Source organism: Pangasianodon hypophthalmus, chromosome 23 (assembly GCF_027358585.1).
Source record: "Pangasianodon hypophthalmus isolate fPanHyp1 chromosome 23, fPanHyp1.pri, whole genome shotgun sequence".
NCBI classification, from domain to species: domain Eukaryota; kingdom Metazoa; phylum Chordata; class Actinopteri; order Siluriformes; family Pangasiidae; genus Pangasianodon; species Pangasianodon hypophthalmus.
In genome coordinates, this window is record NC_069732.1 from 13,829,060 (window position 1) to 13,842,292 (window position 13,233).

The 13,233-nt window shown below is 40.6% G+C and overlaps 1 protein-coding gene across 7 annotated transcripts in view; it reads right to left on the minus strand.

Annotated features, from left to right (window-relative positions):
• Nucleotides 1-13,233, minus strand: part of trps1 (trichorhinophalangeal syndrome I) — a 96,120-nt gene that overhangs the window by 64,493 nt on the left and 18,394 nt on the right. For all 7 annotated transcript variants that reach the window (XM_026929823.3, XM_026929825.3, XM_026929824.3 and 4 more), the window contains 2 exons: nucleotides 7,062-7,897; nucleotides 2,565-3,628 (listed from right to left, as the gene is read on the minus strand). In XM_026929823.3, coding sequence (XP_026785624.2) covers nucleotides 2,565-3,628; nucleotides 7,062-7,897 — 1,900 coding nt within the window. The remainder of the gene's footprint in view (nucleotides 1-2,564; nucleotides 3,629-7,061; nucleotides 7,898-13,233) is intronic.

The following is a 13,233-nucleotide window of genomic DNA, read 5'->3' on the forward strand; positions in this document are numbered from 1 at the left end:
GGGGCACTCACTGTACACTTACAGTCAAGAATATGCACGGAAATTCGTTGTAGATTCATGCATTCTCACACAGACACTCACAGAATTTGCAAAGCGCTAACAAACAGCTCACAGCCTGAGCTATAATACAGCACTAAAGATTCATCAGCATGCATATACAAACACAGAAGCAACAAGCTTTTACACACATGCACAGTCATTCACTGTGTATATGAAACGCATGTAAAGGGGGAAAAAATCAACAAGACCACGTTCACACGGCGTAGGGTGTGAGGTGAGGAGTGGGGAATCTCCAGGGAGGCTGCGCAGGTCTCATTTCTCCTTCCACGCAAGAAGCTTGGAATACAAACAAGACCTTATTCAGCATGCCTCCACACACCACCGGGAATCAGCCACTCTACATAGCCCTGCGTCACTCCTCAGCCACCTGAAACAACCAGCCCTAGGCTGCACACACCGAGGCATGTCACACACACACTCCGAGACGCATGTTTGTGTCTGTGTGTGGAGGGACGGGCGAGAGCCATCACATCCGAGTGAGTAAATAAAAAGCACACTTAAAGGGTCTTTATGGAGACACTCACTCCAGAGTGAATCCATCTGCTACATGATGGGAGAAGATTTGTAAGCAAGTTTAAAATCACAAAATATAGATCCTGTATTTAATTATGCACAAGAACTCAAATATCACTCACAGCACACATTCCAACAGGAATGGCCTGAAAAATTAATTGAAAATTGCAATAAATTACTGTTGCAAAAGGGGTGTTTTGATGGTAGAGGCAGTAGTGGCAATTATTTAGAGACACCATTTTCATAATAAATAGGCAAGCTAACATTATTTAAAATGCCTCACTGGTATGAATCTTGCATGGTCTAACCAGGACCACTATGACTTCTTCTAAATTTAGGGCAATGATGTGTTTCGACAAAAAAAAAATATATATATATATATATGCATAATTGGTTTGCTCAACAGTGGGAAATATAGCCCAAAATATTTTAAAATAATAATAAAATAATATATGTTTTATAATATATTATATTATGAATATAATTACATTATAATAATACTTGTGTTACACCCTTATCACAAAAAAAAAAAAAGTCAACAACTGTGAAATGCTACAGTTGGACTTTACACATCATTGTTTAAAAAAAAAAAAAAACACAAGGATGTACCTTTTTCCTAACCAGCTGTTTGTTTTCATTCTGTTTGGTGTGAGGATCTGAACCCACAGCCACAGCCTTCTTCCCTCATTTCCCTCTGTTTTAGCATGTGGTGGCTGAACATAAAGCAGTTCACACACCATGGCCAAACTCTTTAAACCACTGCCATGATTACTGTTCTAAAACTACATAACCTACACTGAGGGGGAAAAAAAACAGCACCACCCTTTCGCAATCTGTTAGTCTCTAAAATGCTGCAGTTATTTAAACTATTAGACCAGTGCATGTGTTTACGTCAGTGTGCTCGTAGCTGGTAAAAAAAATTAGGTATGACGTGGAAAAACATACATTATTAATGTATCTGGGTAAAGCGAAATGTAGATAGTCAGATAAGTATTTGTGAACTCAGAAACAGCAACTTCTTTTAAGTGAGCTATTTAAAACCTGCTAAATGTTATAATGTAATGAAAATGTAAATCTGTTTTATGTAAAAAAAAATGGTTGGGAGGTAAAATATAATGTATTAACATAAAAAGCACACATTTTAGTTTGGCAGTAAACAACGAATGAAAAACGTTGTGTAATCTGTGTGTTATAATGTCAAACACAGCAAGGATTAAGAAAGTTTGCTGTGCTCACACAACGTGTACACTGGATTTAACAAAGTGAACTTCTTAACTCAATCGGTTAAATATGAATTGTGGTGCATATGAACTCTTTTATATCTATAAATCAAACCACAACATGCCTGTAAAGTATGGCAGAAAATACCCAAATAATTGGGATCTTATGTTGAGGTAGTGTTCTACGATGCTCGTCCTTGAGGAAAGCATTCCTCATAAAGCTATTATGAGGAAAAGCATTTCTCCATAATGGCTTAAGGGATTTCATACAGAAAATTCTCCTCCTCACACACACACAGATATTTGGCTTAAAGGCAAGCTAAATCAAACCCAATGAAGGGAACGTTTTAAAGGCAGATCAAATTACCTGATGTTTAACATTGCGTATTTATTCTGCAGCGTTGCTCAACTTACGGCATGGAGCAACACTGAGGGAAATCTGTTGCTTATTAGTAAGAAAGCTATATTGGTGCATCACAACAACAGATAGTCTAATCACATCATGCATGATTTGATTATCTGTAATCTTAACAATAGCTTCAGCCTCCCAGCCTCTGACCAAAGACTGCTGGGGCCTAAATAGAATAAAATGAGCTAGAAGATGAATGTGTTCATTGGTACTGTGAGATTATTGCCTTAATTCACAGCAGTCGGTATCTTTTTCAAAAAGATAAAGTGGTAAATCTCTTAAAAGTCAAATTGGATTCAACTTAAATAAAAGCATCAAATAATTAAATCCTTTTAACATGTTGACCGTCAGTGTGCTGTTACCTGTAGTGACGGAAAATCTCCTCCTCCACCTCAGTGTAGAAGTTGCACTTGGTGCAGGCGTACTCTCCGTGCTGGCCCCGGCCGCCTCCCTCACTTGTCGCTTCATCTTCGGGCTTGGCCTCCAGCAGGGCACGGGGAGCATGGGCACTGTCGTAGTGCAGCAGCAGCAGGTCCACATCGGTGGAGGAGAAGGTGCACTGATCGCACAGGTGGGTGACAGAGGCCCTGGGTGGTGGTGTGGCACCACCAATGGGTGTTAGCTGCAGCAGGAGCATGGCACAGTGCGGGCACGAGCTCCTGCGACATGCAAACGGGTACGAGACGTCACCCAGGTGCTTGTCGGGGCTGCAGAGGCCACGCGGGCACAGCGGGCAATGTTTGATCGCGCACTTATTGATGCTGTGCGCCCTCTGGTAGTGGCGTAGCAGTGGAGCCACCACGATCACTTCAGGCCCGTGGTTCATGGAGTAGCGGAAATCGCAGAACTGACAGTTATAGCTGGTCACCACTGTCTCTGAGTCAGCACCTGTGCCCGCCTTGGCACTCTGGTTTTCCTTCCTCTTTGCAGTTAGATCTCCGTCTCTGGCTTTTCGCTCCCTCTCTCCCGGACTGCTGTCTAGCCCTGCAGCCTGGCAGTGCCGCTTCTCATAGTGCTCTAGCAGTCTAGAGGAGCTGGACGCCTCGCAGCTGAAGCTGCAGTACTTGCACCAATAATATGCCGCTGGCACGTCAGCACCTGCGGGTCGAATCGGCACAGAGTACCCGGCCACTGAGTCGTCCTCTGCACGGACTGCCACCCGCTCCGCCCACGTGCCTGGCTCCTCGACTGCTGTCCACGGTGCACAGTTCCCCTTGGCCTCCACAGCTTTGTCTTCAGGGCTAGTGATACCCAGTGGAGGGTTCTTCATCTTGTTTGGGTGGGCAGCCAGGAAGTGCTGCTCGAGCTCCACTGATGAACTACCCATGTAGGTGAAGTTGCAGAACTTACAGCGGAAATACTTGGTGTTACCCTGACAGTCTGGTGTCTTCCTGCCAATGCCTATGAAGGTGCCCGCTAACGTCACCTGGTAGCAGGAGAAGGAGAAGGAGGGAGAGTGTAAGAGAGAATAGGAGACAGAGGGGAAAAAAGAAGAATAAAAGATCCATGGTTTCAGAATAATACTGGCACATTGTGCTGCAGACAACAGATGGATAGTTTTCAGTAATGTTTCCAATCCGACAGAAGAAAAAGCAGTTAACTCCTCACAAAGGCAAATCATGCCGCCTTTAATGGTTTTATCACTTTTCAGTGGGAATTTGAAAGGCATTCAGTCTGCAAGATGAAACAATATGAAGCTTGTGACACTTTCTTAGGCATGAAGCAACAGTGCATGAAAATGCAAATTGGCAGTATTTAGTTTTACTATACACAGCCACTGAAATGAAGAAAAAGAGGCACGAAATGATTGATTCAAATGAATGCTTTTACATGAAGGTAAATTATAAACTGCTCATTTGGTAATTATAATCTAAGTGATCAAATAAAAATAAAATAGATTTAAAGGTACAAATCAGTTATTTTAGGAAATGCACACACACATACACACACATACACACATACACACACACACAAAAATGTCTCATGAAAAAGTTTTTAACTTTAATACGTTTATTATGTGGTTTATAACAAACTTAAATAATTGGACTGGACAGCTGACAAGAAATAATAAAAATTTATAGCAATTAAAAAACTAAAGCCTAATAAAAAATGACATGTATATAACTACTACTACTACCACAACTACTAATTATTATTATTATTATTATTATTATTATTATTATTATTATTATTATTATTTAAAAAACTTAAATAATTAGATTTATCTGGACAGCCGACAATAAATCTGAAAACACTAAATTAATAAATGATAAACATTTATAAACACTAACAAAATTATCTTTAAATACTACTACTACTACTACTAATAATAATAATAATAATAATAATATGAGGTTATGCAATTTCTAATTAATTAGATTAGATATCTAAAAACAAATAATATACACTTCGATAATAATAATAATAATAATAATAATAATAATACTTGCATGCTTGTCAGTTTTCAGTGACAGAAAGATGGACCTTTATCCTCATATGTCCTCTAAAAGTTCACCTTCAGGATGAAGACTAAATAATCCTGGCATGCCACTGTGTAGTCTTGTTCTTGCTAGCAGCTGTAGAGCTATATGTTTAGGAGATGATTAAACAAATCACTGCACCTGTACTTCCCGACAGACTCCTGTTCCAAACATCCACATAAATCACAGCCGTGTGAGAGCTGCAGACTCAATCTCATGTTTGGATTCAGTCCACGAGCACATCCACTGCATTATTAATGTATTCATTTTAAACCGGGTGATGAGCGGCCATGAGCGGCCATGAGCGGGAGCATCTTCTCTCTTGAGAAAATGAGTATGTTCAAATACGAAAATGCAGCTAACCTCATGTGTGAGTAAGGTTTTGCACTATGATTGTTTGGTTTTTGTCCTGTTCAGTCAAAGTTAACCAAGAACATGTAAAAAAAATTAAGTAGGATGATCGCAGCAAATACCAGTAGCAGTGTTGTTTGATATGCTTTTAAAACAGAACATCTGCAAAGAAAAAAAACAGAAATGGCAGGTAATGGGCAATTCTGGGGCAAAGAATACATAATAAAGAGCGACTGAAAGTAGGGTCCTGAGAGGGGCAGAGAGAACACTCGGACCTGCAGGATGGTCTCCCCTTGTTCATTACTGTAACACTAGCTAATCCAGGACGTGTGCTCACAGAAACAGAATAGAACAGTTAGTGCTCTCCTCCAGGCATTCCACGCTGCACTGTGAGCAGTGGTTCGCTTCAGAGGAAGCATATATTAGCCTTGACTCTGCCTGACTGGTATCTGTCATGCAAAAGAAAGAGACCTTCCAATTAAAATGGAAGAAAATTGCATCACGAATCATATTCTGTGAATACTGCAAACAAGTGGCGAAAGGACTAGCAGGAGACGAAAATCTGCACATGAAAAGAGCTGCATTGAGGAAGCACAATGTGTCCCAGAAGCATTCATGTTTCAGGGATGTATTTATCGACAAGTCACGACCTAATCTTCCCTGGACAATACACGCAGCTCACAACAGGTAGGTATTAATAGGCATTAATATCGAAGTTCTGAAGTTGGAAATCAAATAATCAAAAACCAAATATGGTGCCAACTGTCATGGAAAACTATTAATCTGGAAATAGGTTTTATTATTTTAAGAACAAAAACTAAATTTAATGCCTTTTGTCATGTCTTCAGTAAGTTTATGAATGCATTAATAATACTTTAAGAACAATAATACTAAAAGAAGCATTTTCTCTTGATCTGATTATTAAAAAACAACAAACAGAAAATATAGAGACACATTCTAGCTTACTAAAATTCCCAGACGGCATAAAATACTGGATCTCAATTTATATGAAAAAAAAAAACAATGGAGAAGAAAGAAAACTGCTTTTATATCTACAAATATACGATAAAAAAAATACGATAAAAGGATATTTAACATTTAGATCATTTCTGGTAATCCAAAAGAAAGAAAGAAATGTGGGGAAAATTTGGCCTGCTTCAGGAGCGGAGTAACATTAAAGTCATTACGGCCTGTTGATCCGAGCCGCTGCCAAACAGGCCCAGTGTGGCGAAGGCCAAGCGCCATCCTACGGCTCATTCTGTAGGAACAGTGGAGTTAAATATGCCAGTCGAACTGTAAACACGACATTGGTGAAGTGGAGAGCAAAACCGCAGTGAAAGCTGGGCAGATAAATAGCTATGACATCTGTTCATTACCCATCGTTTAAAATAAATTGACTCTCCTGTTTTTACTGGCTCCCCTTGCCTGACTTCCCTACGCTCTTTTTCCCCTCTTTTCATTGGCTAAATGAGAAATCGCAGTCATTGATATTACAGCATGGAAAATTCCACTCGGAATGAATACTGAATAAAGATTTATTATTCCTTTTTTAAAGGTTTACACAGCATAATGACAATTTGTGAACCTGGAAGTTGAATTGAAGAAAAAAAAGCTAGAAGACAGAGGCATTTGAGTAATAAAGCAGAACTTTTATGCATTTTGAAAGTATTTATGAAGATGAAATAAGCTTTGACAGCTTCTGCTTGTAATTTTAACTAGCCTCAGTAGATAAGACCATAATTACTATACCCTCATAAAATAAATCACGCATATTTGTTGAACAGCAGTGGACAGTTTTTGAACTGTATATTGTTGAATGGTGAAGACTGTTATTTTGTTTTTTTTGGCATGGGTTCTTTTCAGAGGAAAGCTGAGAAGGAGTCAGATTTTCAAAATGAACTCATTAATCGAGTTTACTAAATTCTGTTGTTCTGCTGTAACATGGGCAGCATGTGTTTCATGCTTTACTTTTAATGTACTCTGTGCATATTATAATGAACATCAGATGATGCATTAAGCAGTGATTACCTGAACGTCATAGGTGCCATTGAGTAGCGAGGCTCTGGGGGAGCCCGGGTCAGCGGTGACGCCTGGGTTCCTGCTGCCGTCTTTGCCTAGGCTTTGACTTTGAAACTGTGGCATGTTGTGCAGAGCGAGGATCCTGCTGTCGAGCTCAGCGTCGTGCCGTGTGCGGTTGTGCAAGCCCAGGTGGTACTTGCGGAAGTGCTTGATGAGGTCGGCCGGGTCGTTGCCATAGTAACCGTACCCGCAGATGTTGCACTTAAAGTCCTGTAGCTTGGGAGAGGAGGAGGAGGACGAGGAGGAAGAGGAAGGTGGGGGAGCTCCGCTCTCGGCTCTCGGAGGGCTGGAGGCCTCGTCACTAGGCCTGTGTGGCTGAAGCGGATGGAGAGGGAGCCGAGGGAGCTCAGATCCATCCTCCCCCTCTATGTGAAGGCTTTCGGAACCAGGCGGCACTAGAGGACTGTGGGTAGGCTCCCTTTCCTCACCATTACTGGCACAGCTCTGTACAATGACGCAGGCCTCTGGCCCCCTGCGCAATGACGAATGTCTCTGAGTCTCCACTCCACCCTTAATGGCTTCACCCTCTCCATCAGGACTTTGGCCGCGGTCTGATCGTGTCGGGGAGGCATCGGTGTTTTCTGCTTGCTGATAATGAAAGCCAGGACTGCCTGGTTTGACAGAGCTGGGGGAGCCAGGCTCTGACCGCTCCTCTGGTACTGAGGCCTCGCTGCCTGCTGCCTCGCCACTCTCCGGACCCGCAGCCTCCGCTACCGTCGCCGCCTCGCCTTCGTCTTCCTCGCCGCCGAAGCTTCTCAAAGGGGGATTCTTTTTCCGCACCATATCTGAAAGCCAGCAAGAGAGAGGTTAAGTGACTATTAAGGCAAAACAATTACCATATGGCTGTGTAAAATAAAATAATCTCTAATCTCTAACCATAATTTTATGGTCAGCGGCGCCTGTTGCCCACATTCAGCAGTCTCAATATAACCTTCTTGATTGTTCTTTCATTCGCCCAAAAAATTCTTGAAAGAAGTGATTTGCTTACAACAAGCCTTCCAATCTATCTTCCAACTCAACCCATAAACATCTAATATCAGCGACTCTGGCAGGCTTTGTTGATGATATTTTAATGAATAAAACATGCTCGTTCATGTTATGGATTTGGCATAAGGGCACACAGTTTACCCAATGTACCAAGTCACCCAGATGAAGAAAAAATATATAAAATTTATAACCTAACTTGTGAAAAGAAATTATGATCGGCATTCACTGAGGTCATACACGCATGTTTGCTTCCAGAAGACAATGAAGGTTAAATTCCAGCCTGAATTCTCATTAAATAGACTTTTCTTTGACATAAACTACACTGTAACAAATTGTCTAACAGATTTATTATGAACGCAACTGAACACACAACAGCATTTAGCTCTTATTATATGTGTGTGTGTGTATGGGTGTGTTGCCTAGTTTCTCTCAGTCTTATGATTTAACTAATTTGGGGCCAGTCTCATTTCTTCAGAAAACGATATAGGGCAATTTCCTAATTTAGGCTGTAAAGCAAATGGGCATTAAATAAAGCAATTTATGTTTGCTAGAGGGACAACGCCTTAACCAGGGTTGTGTTAATAGAAGCCTTAGGAAAATCTAATCTGAACCAACAGCTCATAAATTTCACCACACCCCCATCTATCATTCCATCGCCAATTCTTTCACAATCCTTACTTCGACATTGTATGTGATAAAGTCAAAACACACACACACACACCACACACACACACACACACATACAGTGCTTGTGTCTCTGGTACAGCTTTCTGAGTTCAAAGTATTTGATATCAACGGTGCTTTTATTAAATTGATTTATGGGAGATATCAGGCTGAAGGTTGAAGCTTTTTTTTCTTTAGTCAAAAGATTGCATTCCTAAAGCTTCCAAACTGCACATTATTAGTGGCATGGCACAAAGCATCATATTAAAGCAGTGTCTGCAGGGCAAGATAAACCCACATTAGTGACATGATGACTGATCTAAAGTGAGCACCAGTGGTGAGAACGCTGTGTATAAACAGAACCTTCGTTCTGGCTCGTCCTGGAAATGCACGCCTCATGATTTTTTATTTCAATAAACTCTTGATCACCCCATGCAAAATTTAAATAGCGACTCTAATCAAATATCAGATGGAGTACTCATTTAAACCATTGTTTATTACCTGAATCAAAAGAGCTTTCTTTCTTATTACTTCTCTCTCTCTCTCTATCTCTCTCTCACCATTTTTTATTTTACAATGGAAGTAAGGCAATATATGGGTTCATCAGAGCAGGTGCATAAAATAGCATAAAATGTCTTCACTTTGAAATAAAAGAAAATGTAATTTCTTGATGTACACAAACACAACCGGTTAAAACTCTGGGAGAAAAAGTAAGACAATGCCATTCTGATCCCATCAAAAGACAGGATAAACTATTTTAATAGCTATAGCTCCCAGGCGTTCATGTACCAGTCAATTCAGATCACTGGCTCACATTCGAGTTCCTCCCCCTGACATTATTCTGCTCCTCATCTGTTATTGTGCCTTTTTTCAGTAATATGCCTATTGAAAAAAAAAAGAACAATCAATTTTCTTAATTAAAAAAGAGGGAGTGAATCAGCAGTGGGTTTATTTAGAAGTAGAACTCAGCTAATGCAGTCCAGTGACGAGTCACGACTCAATCAAAGGCCATGCACCCTGCAAGGCAAAAAGCAACAGCGAGTACAGACAGCTGTTTCTACCACGCGCGTGTTTAAGTTAGGGCAAAGCAGAACAGTCAATAAACAGGAAGGGGACACTGGCGTGCTAACCTTTGTGAAGGCGCTTTAAAACAACACTCTTCACCAGGAGTAAGACCCGCCCAGTGACAGGCTTTTCATCAATGCTATAGTGACAGGGTGAAGAGAGAGGCTCTTGCTGGATTACTTTTGAGTACAAAAGGCGTGTACACCCATCAAACCTCACAATGAGGCGAGTCGATGCTCATACGCTGTCAAAAGCTCGGAAGTCAAGATCAACAAGCTCAAAGTATTTTTAACTCAGATCCATACTTCGGTGCTCATGTCAAATGAACAAAAGGCAACAAGGACTGCAATTTTTCCTTTTAAAACACAAAGCATGCCCTCTCTTTATTTATAAAATGGCTCAGTAATTTAGAAGGCAGCTTAAAAATTATGTTAAACACATCTATGTTTGTATCTAACTAGCCAAAAATGCACAGTACTTCTTGATCATTTCTAAATAAGGAATAAAACATAACAGGATGTACTACTGTGGTTTGGAAAATAATCACCTTCAGCGTGTCATCACAGCAGCCCTTTCCTCGATTATTTTCCCATAACAGCAAGTCCCAAGATGTTTTATTCTTCTTATACGAACAGCAATATACCAACAATTACACGTTTTTTTATGAAAGAATGACACATCATACATTTATTCATTTATAGTTATGTTTAATGTCGTGGAATGTCCGTAAGACAAGTTGGCTCCTGTTATCACTCACAGCAGTGAGTCAATCACTCAATCACTCACATTATAGCCGTGAGTTCCTTCACTTTCACTTTTCATGTTACTGAGAAACCAGAAAGCACAATGTCCTCAATCCTTAGACTTTCCCATCTCCTTACAGGATGCTTCACTGTATCAACAATTAGATATTTTGTTAAATAACAACACTTTTTAATAATTTTATATTAGTCATAAAGTATGTATAGTATCCTTGTGTATTACTGTAGTACTGTGGCGACCCATAAAGTTTTGTACACTGCGTCATCTCTGACACGGTCCTGCTATGCCAACTACTTCTGAATTTAGACAGAAATGAACAACATATGAGACAAAATGAACGTGTTACCGATGGCTGCACAGATTCTGAACAATAACTCACATGTACATGCGCTACTTCGCGTTGACATCTCACAGGAGCTGACATCTTTCCCGAGTGCCACAGCCAGAATCCTGACGTGCTGGCAATAAATCTTGTTAAAATCATCCAGGCCCACTGAAATCATCTGCTTTCTTTCTCTGAGCCCATAGGTCCGAGCAGAAGCACAGAGAGGCAGAGGAGACTTCGTTGTAAACACACTGATGTGCATGAACGCCCGTGTACATAAACACTTGGAACATTACGGCATTCTTTCGCAATCGAGCAATTTTACTGCTCTGATGATTAAAATAACATGGCTCTACATAGACTTCCTTGTATGTTTTAATCAGTGAGCCTTTATCGGGTCTGGTACAACCAAAACCCAACACCTGCATACAGAGTGTCTAAAATCTGCAGAAGCCAGATTTAAGTATAATAAAAACATCTGTATTTTGTTGTCTTCTCACTACTGCTTTCCTGCCTCAGGAGGATCAAACATGAATACATATCCCATCCCAACCTGGAGAACCCCACGGAGCGGGAAAGCCTGCCTGGCCCAGTCTCGAGTCTCGAGCAATTTTATTTAAAAAAATAAATTAACACAAGCATGCCCTCATAATTCAGCCCTGTTCTTTAAGTCCTTGGATGGGTAGGAGGGGTGAGAGCGCAATAAAGTCCTCTTTAACAACTTCCCACACACAAACAAACAAACACACACACACACTAATATTTGTCTTACAATTCTTCTGAGGACCTTCCACCGACATAATTATTAATGCACCTAATTATCTTAACTTCAGTAACCAAAAGCAAACCTTTTGCCTATTTTAGTTTCTTTTTAATTAAAGCTACAGTTTTTTCCCCCCAAGGTGAAAACTGTCAGACATTCCTATGTACGTGGGGACATTTGGTTCCCATCAAAATATAAAAACATGCAGACGTACATACACACATATACACGCACACACACGCTGCACAAACTTTGCTGTTATGATCAGTCAGGCAGAGAATTGAGTTCCCAGACTCACTGGATGATGGGACTCACTTTGCATCTTTTATTTATTGGTGTTCTAAATCAATGTGATAAAAAAAACCTGATTGCCTTCTGCAATTGCTTAATAAACAACTCTTCAGCTTACAGGAGCAGCCTAAAAGAGCTAAAATGTCACTTTGCTTAACCATATGCGAAGTCATAAATTGCACTTTCCATAACCTTGCTGTGTGACCCATGCTGTAAGTAAGGTATAATCCTGAGCTAATGATGAGGGAAACCAATGATTTAAAACTGATTGTTGCCTTTCGGGTGAGACAGCATGCAGCCTCGCAAAGACATTAGCTCACTGATTTAAGACGCTGCGCTATTCACTGAACCTGAGTGTCATATGAACCAATATTAAAACTTCATTCTGAATGCAACAGACCTGCTTTCTCCCTTACGCGCTCTGCACGGCACACATGGCCAGTGTCCCCCTCTCTAGTTAGTCTAGCATACCATATGAGTGCGGTCACGTCTAAGAACGCGCTGTCATAAAAACGTTCCCCCAATTCTACCTTGCATCGTCTCTCTTGTTATTCCACCCATCTTTCATGATGTCACTACCACGGAGTCTGCGGTAGAACAGGACCCTAGCGCCCCAATCTGTCTCCCTCTGGTGTTTAATCTCATTTGGAACATTAGGAATAAATCACATTAGTGTCTCAGTAGTAATGCTACGAGCATGTGTAGGGTCTATGGAAAACACATAGGCCCAATCCTAGATAAACGGGCTGCAATTCATTATCATTAAGCCAAATGTCAAGAGGACGAATCTGGCTATGACTCAGTCTCCCCCTCCCTATGCATAAAACAGGATAATCACTATGCCTTAACACTGCATCTGTACACCGCAAGTGCTCGCTTTGTCTTAGAGCATTACAGATGATTGCTCAGTCCCGTAAGACCTTTTTCCTCTCCACTTACACACTTTATTAATCATGCTGATGAAGTGGCTAGGTTAGTTTTTAAAAGCTAGGGGGAAATCGTATCCACAAAAATACATACATAACACTGATTTACATTTCAAAACAAATTAAAAAAATCACCCACAAGAAAAAAAACTTTAAAAAAACTTAAAAGGATAATCTCCTTGCCACCTCAGTCAATAATTCACAGACCTATTTGTGTAGAAAAACAGACAATATCCTTGCACTCACGTTGGAATAGCAGGTTGTGTACACAAATTACGTAAATTACACAGTACACAAAATGTGCACGGAAGACAAATGCAGAGATACACGCTAAAGAGA